The sequence below is a fragment of the Furipterus horrens genome, unplaced genomic scaffold, assembly GCF_987537825.1.
Source record: "Furipterus horrens unplaced genomic scaffold, mFurHor1.1.pri manual_scaffold_2, whole genome shotgun sequence".
Lineage (NCBI taxonomy): Eukaryota > Metazoa > Chordata > Mammalia > Chiroptera > Furipteridae > Furipterus > Furipterus horrens.
Window position 1 is genome coordinate 190,013,574 of NW_028327172.1, and position 22,719 is coordinate 190,036,292.

Sequence of the window (22,719 nt, forward strand, 5' to 3'; positions counted from 1 at the left end):
CTATTAAAAATAGTATGTGAACATCAATATAATTTTATTAAGCAACGTTATCCCCATAGATCTAAAAATGAAAATAATCTCAAATAAAAGTATCTTTAAGTACTAATAATAGCGTGTCTAGTATGATCCCATCATTAAAAATTATTTCTATACATTCTATTTGTGTGCATTAGATATCTGGAATGATGTAAACCTAATAGAATTATTTATGAGTGGTAGGATTTGGGTTGATTTTTCTTAACTCCTTTTTACCTTTTTATATTGATTGAAAAAAATGTTAAATGCAGGTATCACTTTTATAAAAACATTATTTAATAAAGAGAGGTTTGGTTTTTTTATATTATCTGTAGGGAGAATTCTGGATTTTAATAAATAACCAAAAAGTTGCTGAATAATAATTACTACCATTAACTCGCAATCAAGAAATGAGTATTGCTTTGTTTTCCTTTGGGTTTGTTTCCTTTTGATTTATACAGTATCCTTGTAGAGACAATGTGATGTCTTTATAGTAAGTAAATTTGCCTTCATATGAATTCTGGCTTTGTCAATTTGTGTGACCTTAAATTATGTGAGTCTCTGTCCTCAGCTAAAACTGGGCATTAAATTTACTTTAGCAGATTGTTGTTACAGTTATTATATGTACTTATATGACCTAGCCTACTTCCTGGAAACCAAGATCTGTTCAAAAGAGAACAGCTGGTCTTACTATTTTCAAAGTACAGATTGTATTTGATATATGCACGTCTTTTGTAAGTAATGACTATTTTTAATTCATCAGTGTGTTACACTTACTTCTATTTAAATGTCTGTAAATGACTTCAAGTCTTCTTAAATGGAATTTTCTCAGGTTTGAACTTATTGTCCTGGGAGCTGTGCATCACCGTAATGAGGCTTGTCATTCTTGATAACTATGACTTGGCTAGTGAATGGGCAGCCAAATACATCTGTAATCGCATCATTCAGTTCAAACCTGGACAAGACAGATACTTTACACTGGGTTTACCAACAGGTAATAAACCTTTGCTCCCCCATTTTTAGATCTTTAAAGTTATGGAATTGAAGGGTTTCCTTTAGTAAAATGTTTCTTGTTCATTTATTAACACATCACTGATTGGATATATTAGTATATAAAGCCAGAAATAAATCTTTCTATCTATCTATCTACCTACATACCTATCATCTATATTTTGTTACTGTTTTCTTTGTTTAAATTCTATCTCACCTGCCACTCCAAAATACAAAAAGAAATATCCTGACTTAAGTGATGGTGATACTATTTTTTTGTACCATTTTCTTGTAGTGTTTTGTTTGTTTTTAGGGATGTCATTTTCACTATTCATATAATTTCTTATTAGATTATACTTCTTATTAACCATTAAGAGGTACGTACAGCATGTGCTGTTGCCTCTTAATTTCACCTTAGCTGCTTCATATTATCATATTAGCCTTTTGCTATTTCTGTTTATTTTCTTTCTTTTATAGAAGTATTATAAATGAAAAATTACAGATTGGTGTGTTTTCATGACAGAATAAACATAAGCAGTTGCTACATATTTTATTGGATTTAGTTCTCGGTTAAGTTTTTCCTTAAAAAATAATCAAGTAGTGTCACTAATTTTGTGGCACTTTACTTGATACTGGAGACTTCCACAGGAAAGAGTATTGGACCCAGAATCAGAGCTGCTACTTTCTTGCTTACTGTAAGGCATTTGTTCTACATTCCTCATCCTCAGTCACCTTACCTTTTAGAGAGATAAGGATAATAACAGCTTATATTCTCTTCTGAGCTCAAATAAGAATGCTGTGCAAGTCCCTCGGATACTACAAATACTATATAAATTTAAAGCTCCCATAAATGTGTTTTATTTTCTTCTCCTGTGCCTCCCCACTCCCGACACATGCCAACTACATGAAAGGTACAGTCATAATATTTTTTTGCACTTGCATCATTTTTATGAAAGTTACTCTCTAGTTCACCAAAGTGGCTTTTTTTTTTGTCTGTTTGCTGTTTTGCTTTTTGTTTTTCGGTCCAGTGCAGTGGGTCTTGATGAGAATGGCAAATAGCAAAGAGGCGCTTTATAAAATTATACACATCATTACTGGGCCTTCTCGGCAACCACTGTTCTGATTAGTGAGCTCCAGTGGTTGAACCATGGCGTTTGTATCAGTTTGCATACTGTAAACCTGGGCTGCATTCAGGTTCCTAATGTAATCACTGTCTTAATTATGATGTAGAAAGAAACTGTGATGTGAGTGTGAGGGCAGAAGAACTTCAGAGCCATAAATGCCAACAGTACTAAACATGTTTTTGTGTATTTAGATATGTGCCTTCTGCTTTATTTTGGCTAGTATAACTGCCTAGTAATATACCTGCCAAGAGAGTATCTGTGGAAAACCTTTGCTGGGGTCTCTGCTTTTCTCTTTCATTGACCACTGACTGTGTTAATCATGCCCCCTACTCTCTGTGCTTTTGAAATGTGAGCAAGTAATATGCTGTATTGTAATTATCCTCCAACCATGAACAATTTCTGAGTTATATCTGTTCTGTATATATAGATTGAAGTGATTTTAACAAGCTTGACTTTTAAGGGCCTGACTGCTATGGGCCTGACCTACTTCCCTGACTTATTCCCACTGTTCCCCTACACTGAATCATGACAGGCAAATTAGCCTGCTTTTAGTTTAAAGAATAGGCCTGAACTTGCTGGCTTTACTTTCACTCATGTTGCTAGCGTGTTATGTAATGAACACCATATGAGCTCTGGAACCAAACAAACTCTTGAATCTCTGGCTTCACTGCCATGTGATATTTAGCAAATTCCTTAATGTAGATTTAATCGTGATCCCGGACACGCGAGTAATTCCAGCAAGCAGAATGGAGACGATCAGGGGGTCAGTGCACACTCTGGCAAGTCAGCAGCGAGCATGAGACCCCAAGTTCTTTTATTAGGATTTCAGAAGTTACAAAAATAGAACAGGGGGGAGAGCTCTACAGCCAATAGTGAAAGAATTCTTACAATGTATCATTAACGTGTAAAATACAGCTAGGGTAACTCATGGCTTAGATAGCACCTATCAAGGATACAAAACAGACTGGCTAGTCCTCACGGCCAGCTCCAATTAAGACTTTATTTACAAGGAGGCAGATGGAGTACTTAACAGACCTCTTTGTTCTCAGGATTCCATGACTCAGTGGCCTGTACAGCCTAAAGCCGCATGTGGAGACAAGGCCAGCTTATCTCCTGAGCCACAGGACACCTGGACGGAGGAGCATGTAAACGTGCCCCTACCCAGAGATCTGAGTTCCTGCAACACCTTAATCTTAATCTTTTCGACCCAGTTCTTTTATCTTCATAATAGGAAAGATAATGCCACCTCCCAAGTTTGTGAGATGTACATATCATGTACGAAAACATTAGCATTGTATCCAGCACATATAAGGCATACAAGTGCCATCTTTGAACCTCCTCCCCCATCTTTTTTCTGTTCTCAACTACAACTTACCCCATCTTTGACTATTGGGATTCCACTCCTTCAAGACTCAGTTGAAATGCCATCTTCTTTGATTTTTCCTCCAACAAGCAACTATAGTTTTCTTGGATTCACTACAGTTCTCTGGACTCCTTATAGGTTATGTATAATAGTTTTCCTTGTGTTATAGTTACTTTGTACTTGCTAACACATCTTTTGAGTTCTTCTAGGGTAGAAACAGTCTTAATTTTTATCAGAATTATAGTAAGCCCTTGCTAAGTATTGATTATGTTAGTAAGTGAGTATTGCAAAGCAAATAGTTAAATGAATTTTTTAAATCAAAACACACTATACCACATCTTTCATTTTTTTTCTTTAGCCACTTTGGTTAAAAAGTGGAAAAATGTGTGTTTTTTGTTATCATCATTGTGACTTCTCACTTTTTTATTTATATATCCTTAAATTAAGGAGGGATTTCTATAACTATGCCCTTGATATTGAAAGATAGCCCAGAATTTATGCTTTTATAAGAAAAAAGAAAAGGCATATTTATCCATCTTTAGTTATTTTTCATGTTAGTGGGCTGTAGTTCTTTGAGAAGGAATTGTAAAATTCAACAACATAAATTTTAAATTATTAATTGCATTTCAAAGCAATATGTATGCTTAACTTTAAGAAAATCTAATAGTCTTGTGTTCTCTGAATCTGTCTATATGATATGTATTATTTATAGCCACTTCTATTATTGTCTTCTCAAATGAGAGGCAGTCCTTTTACTACTCTAGAATATGCTTCCTGTGTGTGTGTGTATACATGCATGCATATACATAAATACATATACACAATTTTATTTTTTTTGCCAGAGACTGTTTAGTTCTATCATACTTCTTCTGCCTGCCAGTTCTGTAGAAATTTTGTGTGCAGGCGCCTTGTTTTGTGGTGATGGGTGGACTAGGAATCAACACTCTAGCCAGGAACGGGAGGACCAGGACACTTGCTATAAGAATGCAGCCAATCTTGCCTTCCAGTTTGTAGCTAAATGAAAAAGTACAGTGTGTTCAAAAAAGCAAAGGGAGGCCATTCTCAAGTGGCTAAATTGACTTATCTTTATTGTACCATATCATGAAGGATTATCAAACATCCTCTTAATTTTATAAGCCATGTAAAGAATTGCATTTATAAAACAATAAAATCAGGAACTCAGATGAAGTATGCAAAGTCAAGATCCCATTTTCTAGAAGTCATTTTACATAATGCATTTTGCTGACACATACTGAAAATAACACATAGTAACAATGAGGAACAGGAGCTTCAGTTAAAGACTTACAGGCTAAGTTTCCTTACTCAGTTGTTGCCAGTTTCAGAACCAATTTTGAAAGTTGGGACAATATTTAATTTTAGTGTTGGCTTTCCTTTTGATTTCAGTATATGGTGAACATTTGGTCCATTTATGTATCCTTTAGCTACAAATCCTCAAATTTTTTTTCTCAAAAGGTAGATTTTTAAAAAAATTCAAATGTGCTCTCTAAAAGTTTCTAATCTTGGAATATACATATTAACTCCAAATACCTAACAACTCAAGAATAATTTTCTGAACTATAATTTCTGTTGACAGATTTCTAACTATCAGCAAATTCTAGTTTACTAAAATTTTGATGTACCTTGAAAAGAGACTAATTCATCATATATTTTTTAATTGAATGCATATTTATATTAATCATTTGCCTAATATAGTGGCAATATAGGATAAAGTTAATGTAAACTTTTTCATTAGATTTTTAAGTTATGTTAGAAAATGTAGTTTTTATCTGTTTTAGGGAGTACACCATTAGGATGTTATAAAAAACTAATAGAATACCACAAGAATGGAGACCTTTCTTTTAAATATGTGAAGACTTTTAACATGGATGAATACGTAGGTAAGCTATATTATTTGAATATTTATTTGCATATGTTATATATATTATGTTTTAAGTAAAATTAATATATTGTGAGAATATTTAATAAAATTTGCAATTATGTTTTGAATATAATGTGAGTATATTTCTAGAGTATATTATATAGCCTGTGATGAGTTTGGGGACTTATTATTTTTAAAAATCTATTTTTGCAATAATAGCACAATATAGTAGAAAGAATATGAGACTAAAAATTAGAAGGTCTCTATTCATCTTGGGCTCAGCAATTTACCGATCTTGTAACTTTGATCTAATCTGTTCACATTTCTTTTCTTTTTTTTTCTTCCTTAAGGCAAAGTTAAAACCAGTCTTCTTGTGGGGAATAAAGTAATATATAAATATAAAAGTAGTTAGTAAAATAAAGACTTCATAAGTTTAAGGCTATTTATATTTGTAGCTTTGAAGCTTTTATAATTTATTGATTGTAACTTGCTTAACTAGAAAGATCTGTGATGCATATAACTGTGCTAACATTTAAATATAATACAACATTTTTAATGGTAGCCTAAGTGATAGCCAAAGAACTCTTGTGATTCAATATACTTTGTAGGCATATAGGAAGAATACAGGAGAAACATGGACCAACATTTTAGTTGTATGGTTAATTACTTTATGTTGAGTTTAACACATAATCAGTTCCATTGGTTAAAATTTTGCGTGTTTGACAAATGGAGTACGTATAGTGACTAAAAACACATGAACTGGACTTCTGTGTTTGAATTTCAGACCCTCAATGAGCCATGTAACTTTAGGAAAGTTATATACCTTTTCTGTGTTTCTGTTGTTCACCTATAAAATGGGAATGATGATAATATATTTATAGATGTACAAATTAATTGAGTTAGCATACATATATTATGGTTAAAATAATACCTGACATATATTTCACATAAAAATTGCTTTTAAATTGAAAGTGGTGTAGAAAGATGTATTTTAAATAACATCTAGAACTTAATCAGAAAAGTAAATTTTAGATTTATTTGTGAAAATAATTACATTTATATTTATTAACTTTGTATTTAGGACTTCCCAGAAATCATCCTGAAAGCTACCATTCTTATATGTGGAATAACTTTTTTAAGCATGTTGATATAGATCCTAATAATGCTCATATCCTTGATGGGAATGCTACAGATTTACAAGCAGAATGCGATGCATTTGAAAAGAAAATAAAAGAAGCTGGAGGAATTGATCTTTTTGTTGGAGGTATGTAAGACATTTTGTCATTAATCACTTATTAATATTTGGTTTAAGTGCTGTGAATTAAAATAGTCTTACCAGTGCGTAGTAAAAAGAACACCTGTGACTGTCTGCAATACATGTTTACTCAGCTACTGGTTTCTAATTTACCTTATTTTCATCAAAAAGTAATCTTAAGTTAACAAATTGGAATTGTTCAAATCATGATTTGAGAAATGGATCGCAATCCCTGCCGAATTCTTCTAATTACCTCCTTAGAATTGATCATGTATTTCATCTTACAAAGCAACTGATGAGTTTCTTTTTCTAAATGATATTCTTACCCTTTTTTTTAAAACACCAACCCAGCTTCCTTGTCATATTAAAGGATTAAATTTCTAAAAGTTGAGTGTGGAATAGGTGGGTTTTAGCATTTCTCTACTAGTCACTTAAATTGCTTTATCTCAATAAAAAATCAGTTAAGAAAGATGTAAGATTTTATTAGCAGACTTTAGTTAATATGAATTGAGTAGTATAATTATCTTAATAAACTCCAAAATGATTAAATGCTGAACTGACTAAATTCCATTAGAAATTTATGTGTGTTTGTGTGTGCATAATTATTGAAAATAGGTGGAAGAGTTTCTTCCTTTGTAATGACAACATAGTTTTCTGTCATCAATATGAAACATTTGAGACAGCTAATTCATTACCATCAATATAATATGGTAACATCAGAATAACATCAACTACACTGAAACTAAAGTAGTTTTTTGGCAGATTCTTTAGTTCTCAACTACGCATACTAAAGCTCTGAATTAAAAGTAAGTTCTTTGGATGTATCTTATAATTAATTTATTAGAAGGCTGCTGAAATTACATGAATTAGATCTGCACTAGAGCTGTATGAGGCTAATTTATGGTTGAGGTGGCCAAGTATGGTTGAGTCAGTTGGTTACCCTTGGGGAAAATTGGGTTTTACAATCAGACGTAAATCTGTATCCTGTTTTGGCCACTTATTATCTGTATAACCTTGGGAAGTTAACTGAGGTTCAGTATAATTAAGTCATTTGTAAAACAGGATTAATGTTAACCATTCCAAAGTTTGGAACAATTAACTGTGTTACAACATTTATAAAATGTCTTGTACAGTGGTTGGTATGTTGTTGGTACACCATAGTGTTAGTTCGGTCTTTCTCTCTGAACAATAGTTGCTGAAATAATTGTTTCTTAATTCACTAGATTTCCTGCTTTTTTTTTTTTTTTTTTTTTTTTTTTGATTTCCTGCTTTTTAACTGAATTACCTACTTATGAAGGTATCTGGCAAGATCAAAATTCTCTCTTTAAGGAAATTTTTACACCTGCCTAGCAGAACCAATATCAATTACTTTCTTGTGTCGATGAAATGGTTTTTATTTGAGCAAGAATCTTTGATTATTTTGCTTTTCAAAATAGAAAACTTATCTGTTTTACATAAAATTTGCTAATAGTACCTCAGTATTCCTGGAAACATTTGTACTTCCCTTTCGTCTACATGGCTCACTTCTGAGATAATTACTATTTGCACTTGCCAATATCAAGGCTAAGGCAACAGATACTTGAGAGCATTTAAGGAGTGCATTACCCCTGTGTTCTTCAAATTTTCTAAACTCTATACCAAAATCAGTAGACTTACTCTAATATAATATACCTAAACTGTTTACTTTAGTTATATCATGAAATATTTTCACTCATTTACTGTTATACAAAAAGGATTATAGTTTAGAGATTCATTATTAAAAATGGGTGCATGAAAAATGTTTTTTGTTTTTTTTTTAATTTTTTCTTCTTCATCGAACACTTTTTTTTCCTATTAATTTATTGACTTTACAGAAGGACCCATGTGTCAAATCCCTTAGTGGACTAAATGTCAGGAAATAGAACTTACTGGGAAAAAAACTGATAAGAAGTTTTTAATTCCAGTTTGTCCTTTTGCCTGCTTTTCAGCAAGCATCTATAGCTTAGCATAATATTTTAGGCTGAATCTAATCTCGCTTATCAAAGATTTCTAATAGAACTTCCTTCTTTCCTAATAGCTTTAAGTCACTTCTCATTTCCTTTTAGCTAAAGTTTTTTGGTGCATTTACTTACTATAAGTCACCTTACTTTTCCCTTTGAAGAAATGGTGCATAAATTGTAATTATTTATCACTCACTTCTACTATTAAAAAGAACTTTCCTTTTCTTTTTAACCAATTTGTCTTAAGCTTTCTGTAGTTTTTGTGCCCCTCGCAACAGAACTTAAAGAGGATTTCCTTGCCTCTTCCGTTAGCATCTTCACTGTAGTCGTGATGGTCTACGGTCTGACAGTTTATGTTTACCATTCAAAGGACATAACTATGCTGTGTATAGGGAATGAAGGGTTAGCTTATTTCATTTTCTTCGACCTTTTTCCCATTTGGTACCCTATTATTGGATGTGTACTCATGAAAGAATCTTATTTGATTCTTTGCCTTTGTTGATCTAGGTAGGTTTCTCATCATTGGATTTTCAAGATGAGGCTTGGTATCTGGGTCTTACCATTTACCCTTCTTTTGTTCCAGGGTTTGGTTAATAAAAACACTAAGAACTGAGCCAAATGGGATCAAAATGTCAGCTTTATTAAAGGTAAAGTTGGATTAGAGATTACAGGCCAGAATGGGGAGTTTACGAATTTTAAGCCACACTGCTGCACTGCTGGGGAATGTAGCAGGAGTCCCTTCCTTCAGGAGAAAAGAGAAAGGAGGGCACACACACTCACAAGTTCTTCTTCCTCTGATTTCAGATGTTGAGATTAAGGCGTATCATGCTCTCCAGCAGTAAAGTATACAAATGTGGAATTTTATAAATAACACTCTAAAGGCATTATTAACTTTAAAATTATCATGAGGCAATTTGTTTTTAAAAAGAGATAATAAAAAAATATTTAGGAAAGCTTTAACATTTTCCTTTGGATACCTGATTAGATACTTTAGTTTGCAAGTAACAATAGTCTACTAATGGGACCAAAAGTGAAGTAATTGGAGTGATTGTAGGGTAGTTCACAGACTGGATAGAAGAGTTGAATTAAACCAAGTCTTTCGGGGAACAAGAACCGGGGTGCCTCGTATCTCCAAAGCAGGGACTCATTAACCCTTTCCCACATTGCTGTCTGTCATCAGATGCCTCAGCTCTACCCCTCGTCAGGTTTCAGAATCTCCAGAAAGAAATTCTGCTTCAGGTTGGGGCAACTACTTATCCTTAGACCACAGTCATTCTGCTTAAGAGGCATGTAGGTATTATGACTGATCTAATCCCTGTTTCGAGAGGAGCAGAGCAGGGCAGATGAAGCAGGGAGAAACTAGGAGCATATTCAAGGATAGCAGCCATCCATTTATTTATTCACCCGTTATTTAGTGAGGACCTCCTGTCTGTCATGTGTTGATCTAAATGGTAAAAACACAGTGATGATGAAGATAAAGTTTTCACTCTCATGAAGTTCACAGTCTACCCCACAGAACGATAGTAACACAAGAAAGACATAGAGTAGGGCAAAAGGTTTACAGTTGTGAGAACGCCAAACAGGTTATTCTTGTATTGTTATTTACTATTTATTATTTCCCATATGAACAACTGTAAATCTACTTTTGTCCCACCCTGTATATGTAATCCAGACTCTGAGGTTTTAGGGGTGTTTCATAACGGTTCTGATATCTTAGTTTTGACTTCAAGACTGAGCAAGAATTAGCTGTTGTTTTTAGATTTCACAATTATTTTTAAGAAAGTTTTATAACGCTTTGTAAAACACTATGAACATTTTAAAAATATAATTTATATCAGGAAGCTCAACTTCTGATAGTTACTCTTGGTCTGTAAAGGAATGTAAGGGCCTTTCTCCATTATGAACTATTGCTGATGAATTCAGTTTTGCTGTACTCTGTTGTGTGACCCAAATCACCAGTAGGAACACTAATGTTGATCTTGGAGGACTTCCTGTTTTTCCCAGAACTTTTATTTTTCTGGCTCCATCCTTTCCTCTTTCTACATACATGGAGAAATATAAATATTTGGGGAGAAGTTTATTTAAGAGGTGAAACAAAGCCCTGGCTGCTGTGGCTCAGTGGATTGAGTGTTGGCCTGCGAGCCAAGTGTCGCTGGTTTGATTCCCAGTCAGGGCACATGACTAGGTTGCATGTCAGGTCCCCAGTTGGGGGCGCGAGTGAGAGGCAACCACACAGAAATGTTTCTCTCCCTCTCTTTCCCCTTTCCCCTCTCTCTAAAAATAAAATAAGCAAACAAACAAATAAATAATTTAAAAAAAAAAGAGGTGAAACAAAACAGTTTTACAAGTCTAGAAAGATTCATATCTATAATTTAAAACTTGTGTTTATAAGCAGATACATGCTTAATAGTGGAAACAATTCATACATATTAACCACATGTAGGTCTGGCTTTATGTGTCCACATTAAAAATTCCTAGATTATTGTGCTTTGGTAGTAGTGTATCTGCTTCCTAAGGTTTTCATTTCATTTTTATTCCTTCAAAACCAGGTTACTCTGTCATGTTTTATCTTGTTTTAGCCTGGGAGTAATTTGTCAGATTTGTTTGTTAGGAGTCAGTAAAATACAATATCATTAAAATAAATATGCAGATTATAAATGTAATAGATATTTTGACTCAGAGATCTGACGGGTGTATTTTTTTATTGAGGTTACCTGAAATCTGATTAGCTAGTACATGTAAGTGAAACTTGATTTATTATGCCATAGAAAGAGTCTTGATTTTATAAAAAGGTATACCAGCAATATCCTTCAAATAAGGAATGTCATATTTTTACCTGAATTTTAGAGGCCATCTTAGAGTATTAGAGCCAACAGTAGATCTCCTTGAAGCAGGATTTTCAAACTGTAGTTGTCGCTCCCTATTAAGTCATAAAATCAATACAGTCAGTCATGACCAGTATTTCCCTTTTGTATGGTATGTGAATGAAATTGATTGTAATCCAAAGTAGCTTCTGTGGCTCCTAATAAAGGATATTGTTTCATGCAATTCTCGTTTTGATCGTATTTATGTGAGCATGGGTGTGTACATATACTAGATTGCAGCCTCAGATGTATTTCTTACAAGAGGTTGTAGTAACAAAAAATTTGAAGAAAGCTACTGCCCTAGGAAATATCTTGTCCAGTTCCGACATTTTTATAACGAGGGAACTGTACTACCGGAAGGAGGAGGAATTAATTGTCCCAGCCAGACTAGAGCCAAGGAAGTTAAAGTGTGAGTGTAAAGAAAGACCACTGGGTAGGAATCAGAAAATTCAGATTTCAGTTGTCTCAGTAATTACACAGTTTTACCATGCATAAGTCATATATTATCCTGGAGCATCAGTGAGTCCTTCTGAGGTTAAGAAAGTTGGGGGAGGTAAGGGAAATAGATAAGCCTAATCTGTCTCACAGGATTGCTAAATATATCTGTTGTTGAGATGATGCACGTGGAAATGCTTTATAAATGTATTATTCTAATATGAGGACATGCTTGATTTTACTGCTAATGGGATCATGCTAGCTCAATGCAAAGCATATAAAAAAGTGACATGCTTATTGAATCAAATACATATGGAAACATATTTTGAAGCAACAATAGGAATTCAGCTATTAGATAAACAAGGTAAGCATGATTATAATTGTTTCTTTGCTCTTTAAGACATGTTGAATTTTGAAAGCCTTATTTACATATCTATATTTGTGTGTGTCTTTTTTAAAGGAATTGGTCCGGACGGTCATATCGCTTTCAATGAACCAGGATCCAGTTTAGTATCAAGGACAAGATTAAAGACTCTAGCAATGGACACCATTTTAGCAAATGCTAAATATTTTGATGGAGATTTATCAAAGGTGCCAACTATGGCTCTAACAGTTGGTGTGGGGACAGTGATGGATGCTAGAGAAGTAAGAATTAATGTTTTTCCTTTGATATTCGTAGATATTGGAGGAATTATGGTACCTAATAAGTTAAGTTTTGGTTGCATCTTACACTTTACATTGTCTAGCTTTCAGGAACCTTTTTGTCTCATCGCCATGTTTAGACTTCAACTAAATTAAGTCTTTTGAGCTGTAAACTAAGAATTAGGCACTACCTCTTCTGGGGTACTCCTTGACTTGCCTACTCCTGCTTATTAGTTTGAGGTCCTAAAATCACCCTGATGATATTTGGTCTGTTTTTAAGTGAAATATTCTTGTAAAGAACTATTGGGACAAAGATGCAATGATAGTTAATACAAAACTACTTTTGGAGGTTCAGAATAATTTAACGTAATGTGCTTCTTGACTGTATGGGGATGTTGGTTTCCAGCAGAAAACTCATCTAGGACTGGATCTGTTCTAAATTTGGTATATTTTAAAAGGCCAGAGCTCTAAACAGTAGACCCTGTCTAATTTACAATTTTAATTGGACTATCATTTCCTTCCCTGAAAATAGTAAAAGCAGTCAGCTCATGATTATAAGTGGTTACATTATAGGGGAACCCTGAACTTCATACCTTTCTGGCAGCCAAATGGGCAGTTTCAGAGGAAAGAGTACAGACAAGGGAGTGAGTACTACGTAACTGATCTTGATGAAAATATGTCTAGATTTGAACTTACAGAAAGAACTGTTATTCACAGTGTAGGAGTTTTTCATCTAAAAGTCATCAATGTACGAAAAACCTTTCAAAGACTACAATTTATTGTATAAATAAATTGAAAAGCAGATTTAGAACAATCTTATTTCTAAAATATGAAACTGAAAGTTATGCAACCATTTCTTTATATTTAGCAAGATTTAAATTATAATGCACCTCTTGTGCTGATTCTTAAAATGAACAGAGAATTACTCAAATATTGATTGTTTTTTTCTTTTGGTAAAATTTTCCAACACATTTATATGAGGCCATTCATGTCAAGTATTCATTCCCAGTAGGATTATAAAGAAAACCATTTTGGCAGAACTATTCAAGGGCTTTATCATTTTCCCAAGGACTTAGTGCATTAATATTTTTATAGCATTCTTTTGAAACAAGTATGTTTCATACTTAATTATTTTCCTATTACCTTAAAGAATAGAAATAAATACCTCGCACTATGAAGAAATATGGGGCTATTTATTTTTATTTTATCATCAGAACAATATTGATGCTAAGGTCACTTTTTTAAAAACAAATAGAGCTTCTCCATTATTTGCAATGTTCTAAGAATTAACAAGTAATGTTCATGATGTTTCAGGTAATGATCCTCATAACTGGCGCACATAAGGCATTTGCTCTCTACAAAGCAATAGAAGAAGGAGTCAACCACATGTGGACTGTTTCAGCTTTCCAGCAGCATCCCCGAACTATTTTTGTGTGTGATGAGGATGCTACCTTAGAATTAAGAGTTAAAACTGTGAAGTACTTTAAAGGTGAGCATTGAAATTTCAAAAGCAGAATGTGAGGATGTTCCCTTATAGATGACAGTTGAAACTTAATATGATTGTAGAGTTACAGCCTGCACTGTGGTCTATTAAAAACTGGCAATGTGCTGACATATAGCCAGTTCTTTCAAGTATAGAAACGATATTCAAGGAATATCTCACCTCACACAATCGCTTTCAGGTAATATCCTATTTATTTTCATGAAGAGAATCTCTTCATTCTATATTTTTAATACACAAGATTTTTCTTGAACTCCAAAGTTTAATAAGATTTTTAATTTCATATCAAATACACAAGATTAAATAACCCAAAGGAAATGTGTGTGTGTATGTGTGTATATATGTCGTTTCTGATTTTTTATCTGTCCCACCTCTTTCCCCAAGGTATGTATCTGTGTTTAGAGTCTAATCAGCAGATAAGATAGATTGCCCACTATCTCATTTAATTTTCACAATTTCAAACAAATTATCCCCACATATTAAAGTTATAATTGTTAAATGTCAAACAGTATGGCATAAACTCTACAAGTAAGCAGGAGTTTGCCCAGACTTCTGCACATGTATTTCTCTCTTGCTTCTTCCTGCAGTCTATCAGTCTGTTTCGGTAATTCTTAAACCTCATCATACCAGGTTATGTGTATAAAACCACCTGTGCTTGATGTAATGGATAATTTAAAAGATTTTCAAGGAAAATTTTGAGTACACTCAGTTTAGAAGCCATTCATTTCCTGCTTAAGAGTCAACTCCATGTATAAATATACATACATATACAAGCATAAACAAGCTATATAAATAGGTACTCTTTATAAAGCACCATATTTATATAGCTGATATAAAAATATGTAATTGGTCATATGTGTAGGTGAGTAATCCATAAAGTATGTAATATGTGAATATAAATTTTTAATTTTTACTTCAGTAACTAGGTATTTACTTAACACATATTAGTACAATTATACCAATCAAACCTGTATTTCATGGATATAAACGTTAAAGAAGTTACCATATTTTATTGCCGCACACATTTTTTTTTACTTTTATCTTGTGTAAGATTGGGATGTGTTTAAAACTGGTGGCCTATTGTAGTGTATCTAGTAGCATTTTTTTTCTTAGTAGTACATAAAATAATGGTGTGTCTAAAAGTCTTCAGTGCCTCATATTCATGAAATATAGTACATAACCTTAAAAACAGTAAGTCAATCTAAAGGATATGGGTAACTCATAGTTCATGTAAGTGTGTGAATATGGCAAAAATCTGAAAGGTGATGCACAAAGGGGAGTTTGGTAAACAGTTAAAATAGTCTAACTTGTACATTTTGATCATGTGTATATAGTTTTGTATTTGCACTTATCTGTTGTGAGAGTTTTCCTGTTTTACAAAATACTCTTCAAAAGTATTTCTGTGAAGTGGACATTCATTAAGTCATGTACCCGAAGTCATACAGCTTACACATGGGTGAGCTGGGCGGGTGAGCCAGGCTTTTGTCCACTGTGGTTGTACCTCATAGAAGGGTAAACTCTGGATACGGTGTGATCTAAACTATATTGCTTCCAAAAAGGCATAGACGTATGTTAAAGAAAATGTAAAAATAGAAGGGAACTAGATGATTAAATGTGTTTAGTTCTTTCAGTTCCTCCTCCAGATTATAAACCTTTCTGAAACAGTTTGAAGAGCACAGCTAGTATTCATGAGAGAATTGCTGCAGAGCCTTTTGAGGACACTGCGTGTTTCCCTGAGCCATAGGTATTTCTGAAGAAGCTCAGAATCTTAGCTTCTGTCAGGATCCCTCTTTCAATATGGAGAAAAATGGAATTGAGGTATTGTTCTGGGCTCATCTACAATCAAGTATTTTGATAAAGGGTAGAATAATTGCTATAAAAACTACATTTGTAATATTATAAATAAATATAAGATTTTATAATATTATAAATGTAGTTTTTATATTTGTCTTACCCTCATTGAGTTATTCTACCACTTCACTATGTACTGTAGGATATGAATTCTACAATTATCATCTGTCATTCAAATTCCATTTCCATCACTACCCTTTCTTCTGCCATCATTAAAATGTACCACAGGAATTTGAAAGGGTTTTGCTTATTTAGCTTCTGAAGAAAATGTTGGTTAATGACATTTAAAACAGTAAGAATCATCAGTAAATGGAAGTTTATTTTAATGTATACCTTTTGAAATATAAAAGAATATCACAAGAAAACATAGTTTTTGCTTTTTAAAGTAAAGCTTATGTTTTATGTGCTTGAAATAATATATTTTTAAAGACTTTATTTATTTATTTTTAGAGAGTGGAGGGGAGGGAGGTAGAAAGAGAGAGAAACATCACTGTGTGGTTGCCTCTTTCATGCCCCCAACTGGAGACCTGGCCTGCAACCTAGGCATGTGCCCTGACTGGGAATCGAACTGGTGACCTTTTTTGTTCTCAGGCCAGAGTTCACTGCACTGAGCCACAACAGATAGGGCGAGATAATATTTATTTTAAATGAACATTTTTTTTTTGTTCTATTTCATCCTTTTTAGTTCCTGTTCCAATACCTTGACAGTGGTTGAATGAGTTTACATTGAGCTCAAACTGTAAAATTGACATTTATAGTCTATGATATTTAACTTTTCTTCTTCTGGCAACATGTCAGGAAGTCTATACATTTTTCAATACTCATTAGAATAATTTACTTATTTATTATTTAAGTAGCAGTTATTTATGTTATCAAATTCTTATGCAGAAAGTTACCAGTTTTTATCTTAAGTCATAGTAAATTCTTATTATCCAAATATCAACTAATAAAATGTTCAAAATTTCTAGTTGGGAAGTGGCTTTATCTTACGTATAAAATATATAGCCAATGTATACTTTAAAAGAGAAAAATTTATAAAGGAGTTGAATTTTTAATGTTTATCCTGATGTTTTTGGTTGTGTTTTAAAGCTCTAATGTATTTTTTTCCATGATCAAAGCTGTAAGAAATGATAGATGAATTGTATTAAGAATGATCCTTAAAAGCTGATCCTCCAGAAGACAAAACATCTTCTGAACCCCATGGTTGAAAGTACCACTGTCTTTGTTGTGCCCTCTCTTCTTGGTTCCCTCCAGCCTCCAGTTTACTGCTCTTTATATACTGGTTGTGAAAATGGATTAAACATTTCAGTTAAATCCTGTTTTAAGAAAGATTGGTTCTGTGTGGAGATATCATCTGGTAAATCTTTTTCATTAGCAGATATTTCCGTTGATGTAATATTTTTGGTAAATGTAAATTATATTTTCCAGTTAGTGCCATCAGCCAAGAAACATGGGTTAAAGTGTTTTCAAGCACATTGTCTAACACAGGGTTAGTCAAAAGTATAAGAAGTATCCCTGACTGAAAGTAGTTCATATTCTTCACAAAAAGTTGGCTCATTACATGATTTGAGAAGATAAAATGTAATATATTGCATTAAAATAAAAGCTTCACAAAGGTAGGGGCTTTAGTTTTGTTTACTACATTATTTCATCATCTAGGAGTGTGCCTGGTACACTGGAGGCACCTGATCAAGGTTAGGGTGGTTGGATAGGCAGATGGGTAGATGACCACATGACTATGAAACCCTATCAGTTTAAATGCTATACTATGTAAATCATACAATGAAATCCAAAGGATATTGAATAAGGAAGATAGTTATAAATAATCGTTGAAGAAAACTAATCAGCCGGTATTGAAAACACTGGAAGAAGGGTAACACATATGTAAGGATGAGCTAATATAGCAGGAGAAAAAGTTCCTGTTAATAGAACAAAGAACATTTAATGGGTGTTCATAAAATGGGGCTAAATTATCCTTTCAAAAACAAAAGGAAATGTATAGATTAAGAGCACAAAGGCAAACCAGGGTTGACTTGTAAGTGGCTCTTCACCTTTTTGCTACATGGGCCACTTTGAAAATCTGGTGAAAAGGAACTATCCTCAAAGAAATGCACATTCATACATATAAGTTTATAGATTAATGCGGGAGAATTGAGGACTCCTTGAACCTTTTCCAACTCAGTTATGTCCCAGGACTCCAGGTCGATTGATGCTGTACTGTACGTGATTTCTGTCAGGTGGCAGCTTCTGACTGTCGTCAGCCTAGGAGTCAGAGGTGGTTCAGTGTCAACTGTTTCCTGCATTCTGAGTTTAATTGTTGTTATGTTTAAATATGGAGTGTTTAACGTTTTTTTTTTAAACAATGATGGTACCTTAGGTTTTTGTTGTTGTTATTTGTTTTTTTAACCTTGGAAATCCCAATATTAGAATGTAGGCCATGGGCAAAATGGCTAGTTTAGTTTAAAACTAGCCTCCATGAAGAACACAAAGAATGTTCATTGAAAAAATGCTTATGGATTAATTCTGTTCTGGCTTCCCTCAGAACTCTTACATTTGAACATCCAAGAGCTAATTTCTTCCCTATAAGGGTATAAAATTAACTGTAGCAGCCTTTATAGCACCAAAAGGGTATGGGAAGGGGGTTTTATTAACCCTGAGAAAAATAGTTTTACATATTGAGAAGTAAATTGATGATTTAAAATCCAGCCTCAGGGATAGCTTTGCGTAAAACACTCTAATGAATGAAATATATGAAACATTTATTGGTTCGTCCACATATTCACGAATTTTTATCACAGGCTTTTTGTCTTCAAAACACTAGTAAGCATTTGGGGGCAGTTGTATAACTTTATAGGACCTATCACTATGGAAACATTCAACTATTAGATATTATACTATTTAAGACATATATAAATGAAACATCATTATAAGACTTCTGTAATATGTTTTGAATTTTTGAGCTGAGATTGCTCATTTAATAAATAAGGTCAGAGAGCTAAATGGCTGCCATATATACCTGAGGCGGAGGCTGAACCAATGAAATGCCTTCATGCTTAGTTTGGAGCTTACACAAAACCCTTTTATTTCCTGGGTTAGTTGTTGCTCCAACTTTTGCAGGTTTTAAACTTTTCCCATTACTCACTTTAACCAGTTGACCCTTCTTCTTTCCTTCTAGCTGCACAGAAGGCTTAACATGTGTCCCTCTGCAGTCCTGCTTCCAATATTATAAATTTACCCTGATCCCCAGCCATCCTTTCCTTTAAGGTCTAGCCATTCTGTCAATGCCCGTGATCCTCCTCTGTCCTAACTTAAGGACCATGAACTATAGAATCTTTCTCTTGTCTCTTTTCTGTGTTTTACTAACTTATTTCTATCATATGTTCTAGATTGATTTTTAAATTAAAAAATGCTACTAGGTATGACCATCTCACTAAAGCTTCATGGACTTTTTAAAATAAATGTTTATTGAGCTTCCACTGTGTGTAATGACCCTGGACTTAAAACAGTGAATAGAAGGTCCTGGACCTTCGTTTCTAGTTAGAGACATAGTAGAAAATCATACTTTCTAAGAATGCGAATTGCTTTTCAGAAAGTGGCATGAATGTGTATTTTAAGGTGATATTTGGGCTGTCACCTAGTAAATAAAAAGGAGTGATGCTTTGCTCAGGGAGAAGAGCATTCCATGCTGAATCAAACAGCAGCGATAAAGGTCCGGCCCTGGAACTAGGCTTAGCTTTTCTGGGGTAATAGCAGCAAACCTAGGGTTGAGTACAGCATACAGATGGGAAGGTGAGAGGACAGGGGATAGAAGGATAAACAAAGACAACAGAATAAAACCTAAATTGTTTTCTAAGTGACCAGGGCAACTGGAGAATTTTAGTCAGGGAAACTGTACAATCCAGTTTCTGTTTTAGAAAGACTAGGTTGCCTGCTGTGTGGCACATGCATTACAGTACGGGGGCAGGGAATGGAATTGGGGGGTCGGAAGCAATTAAATTTGAAGAATGGCTTCAACAAGAGTGGCAGCAGGGAGATGAAGGACTGTGGCTAATTGGGATACATTTTGAAAGTGCAGACAGTCCTTCAGCTTTATAAGGGTGCGAGAGTGATACATTCAGTAAAAACTGCATTGAATTTTGATCTTGTCCTGGGCTATCGATATGCAGTAAAATACTCCTGTGATGCAGGGCAGCCCAGTCAGCCACGTGGTCATGAGGGTCAACATCCCATACTCTACAGTGTAGTGCTCAGCACATTTTCACTTGACAAATTCAACTTAGGAGTTTTTAAGAGAGAACCTCATCATCAAGTGAAGGTCTGTAGTGCCAACTAGTCTTGCTGCTGAATTCTAAAACAGAAGATTAACAGTGGGTTATAGTTGTCCAACTTGAGCAGCTCACTGAAGTGTAACACCGCATACGAAGATTTCCGAAGAAAAACGGTTTGGAAGGGAACAAACTGATCTGGACCCTGTTAAATTTAAGATGCTGATTAATAATGAAGTAGGCTGTTGAGCAGTTAGCATTCTCTCACTTTCAGATGTGCACTAATGAATTTTCTCTTTTCTCTCCTTTTAAGACTTGTGGCTTATGGTTTTTCTCCTACTACTTAAATACTTAAGTGTTCTTTGCGTGTTCCTGTCTTCACTTAATTCTTACAGGACCGCCTCACAGTTTAGATTTTAGAGTACTCTTCCAGCTTTCCTGACAAGGACTATCTATAATACAACACTTATTAACCAAGACGCTGTCTCCACAATCCAATAATCCCATTTCCTAAGAAAATTACAAGTCCATTTCTCCAGCCTCTTTGTTCTTAACAGTATGAACAGTTTAACTCATTTAACTTTCAGAATACAAAATCTTTAGTTCATTAATTGGGACAATCTTTTTGTTTCCTTCAAAGAAATATAGTATGTATGTATGAAGACATTAGTAACTGGAAGATATTCCCCAAGAAACTTTAATAAAAACAATTTATAAGCATTACCAATTATTTAAATCTACTTGGAAGATCAGTATTTAATATAGGTTCTCTGCTGTATTGTTTTAGTAAACCTCCCTTGGTGTGGCTCTTAATCAACCTCTATTGTATATACGTCAAAACAGTGGAAAATCATTTGCCAGATGGATGGATGCAATGATCTATTGGAGAACTAAAGCTATCCCAGTATTAGTGGGCATTTGATCCTGTCCAAGATGTCCACGAAGACATTTGGACCATGCCAAAAGGTTCTTGAGAGTACTTTTTATGTATTAATTCTGTAAACCAAAAGTATAAACATTACGGGCTATTTAAACCCAGGGATATTTTCTCAGCATGGGCATTTTTGGTAGAACCAAATTTCAAGGACCATTTGGTGTGGACCAAATATCTCCACGGATGTTTTGGGTTAGACCAAATCGCTTGCAAGTCTATCCTAGTGTAACAAGAGTTCTGAGTTCTTCATTGGAATCTGGCAGAGGAAATGACTGAGGATCAAACTCAACACTTACATGTAATTAAATGTATTAACCAAGTAGGTATTAAAATATGCAGCTCTGAAGACAGGAACTGTTCTGCTTCTGATTACTCCCAAACAACTTGTACACGTTCTAGGTCTACAGATTCATAAATAATTGTAAGTTGGTATTTACTAGATATTTAAAACTTAACTTTCTGAAATAATTCCATTTGCATTTTAAAAATAAACAATTTTATATCATATGGGAACCTACATACTTAAACATCTTTGTTTTCTGAAGTAAATGAGATATAATTTGAAATTTAAAATACGACTAGCACTGTGCTTTTTTTCTTCAAGGTTTAATGCATGTGCACAATAAACTTGTGGATCCACTATACAGTATGAAAGAAGGACATTGAAGGAGATTGGAGCAAAATTCTGCTTGAATGAACAGAACACTTTTATAATAGATGAATTTGCACCTATGCAATATGATAAAATATGGAGAATTTTTGGAGATTGTCATTTTTGAAGTCCAATACCTATATATTAAACATTCCATTTTTAGAATGTGTCCATTTTATACTAGGGTTTAGGAATAGTTGGCTTTCGTAGTTAATCAGCTATTTGTTTTAAAGTACAGAAGCCACATATCCACTCTATAAACCAGCACAGAAATGAAATGTCTGCCTGTTTAAATATCTTAAGTCATTTTAAAGGTAAAGAGTCTGTTACACCACATACATTCATATGACTCCAGTGTTAGATTATTTTTAATCACATGAAGCCAGAACTATCAATGCAAACATTTACTTTTGAAATGCTCTTTGTATTTTTCTGTGCATTACACAAGCTTTCTGCACGTGGTTGCCTTAAGTCATTTTCCTGCAGTAGCATCCTGGACATCAAAAGTCCTGCTATATATTGTAGGTACAGAAAATTTGAAGAGATAACAGTGCCTAAAAGTATATATACATCCTTCTGAAAAGTGTGAATAAGGGCATGATTTTTGTGCACCTTTTTTTTTTACAAATGTGCTCTTGTTTTTATTTAATGACTTGGATTCATGCTTTTAATATGAGTATTTTGGCAATTTATGAGCTTTATATCTAGTAACACATGTAAGGAAGTTCTTCTAAAGAAACTTCTCTGATTATTAAAACTTCATAAATGATTAGCTTTATTCCTTACATACTTGTCTAAAAGGATAATATAATGAAGTATATATCAAAGTTATTGTAAAATACTTTACATTGCCATAAGAACTTGCATCATTAAACTGCAAATAAAAGTATATTGTTTTCTATCTTTAACTCCAATAAAGCTTATAATAAATAAACGTTATCTAAATCTTATTTCCAGACCTGAAACTGAA

At 33.7% G+C, this 22,719-nt stretch overlaps 1 protein-coding gene across 1 annotated transcript; it reads left to right on the forward strand.

The window, feature by feature from the left end:
• The first annotated feature begins 852 nt into the window (after positions 1–852).
• On the forward strand, positions 853–22,100 carry GNPDA2 (glucosamine-6-phosphate deaminase 2). Its single transcript, XM_090266920.1, is given in 7 exon segments — positions 853–1,009; positions 5,289–5,390; positions 6,453–6,635; positions 12,365–12,549; positions 13,861–14,035; positions 21,702–21,757; positions 21,759–22,100. Coding segments are annotated over 7 exon segments (861 nt in total). The 5' UTR covers positions 853–885; the 3' UTR covers positions 21,795–22,100.
• The last annotated feature ends 619 nt before the right edge of the window (positions 22,101–22,719 follow it).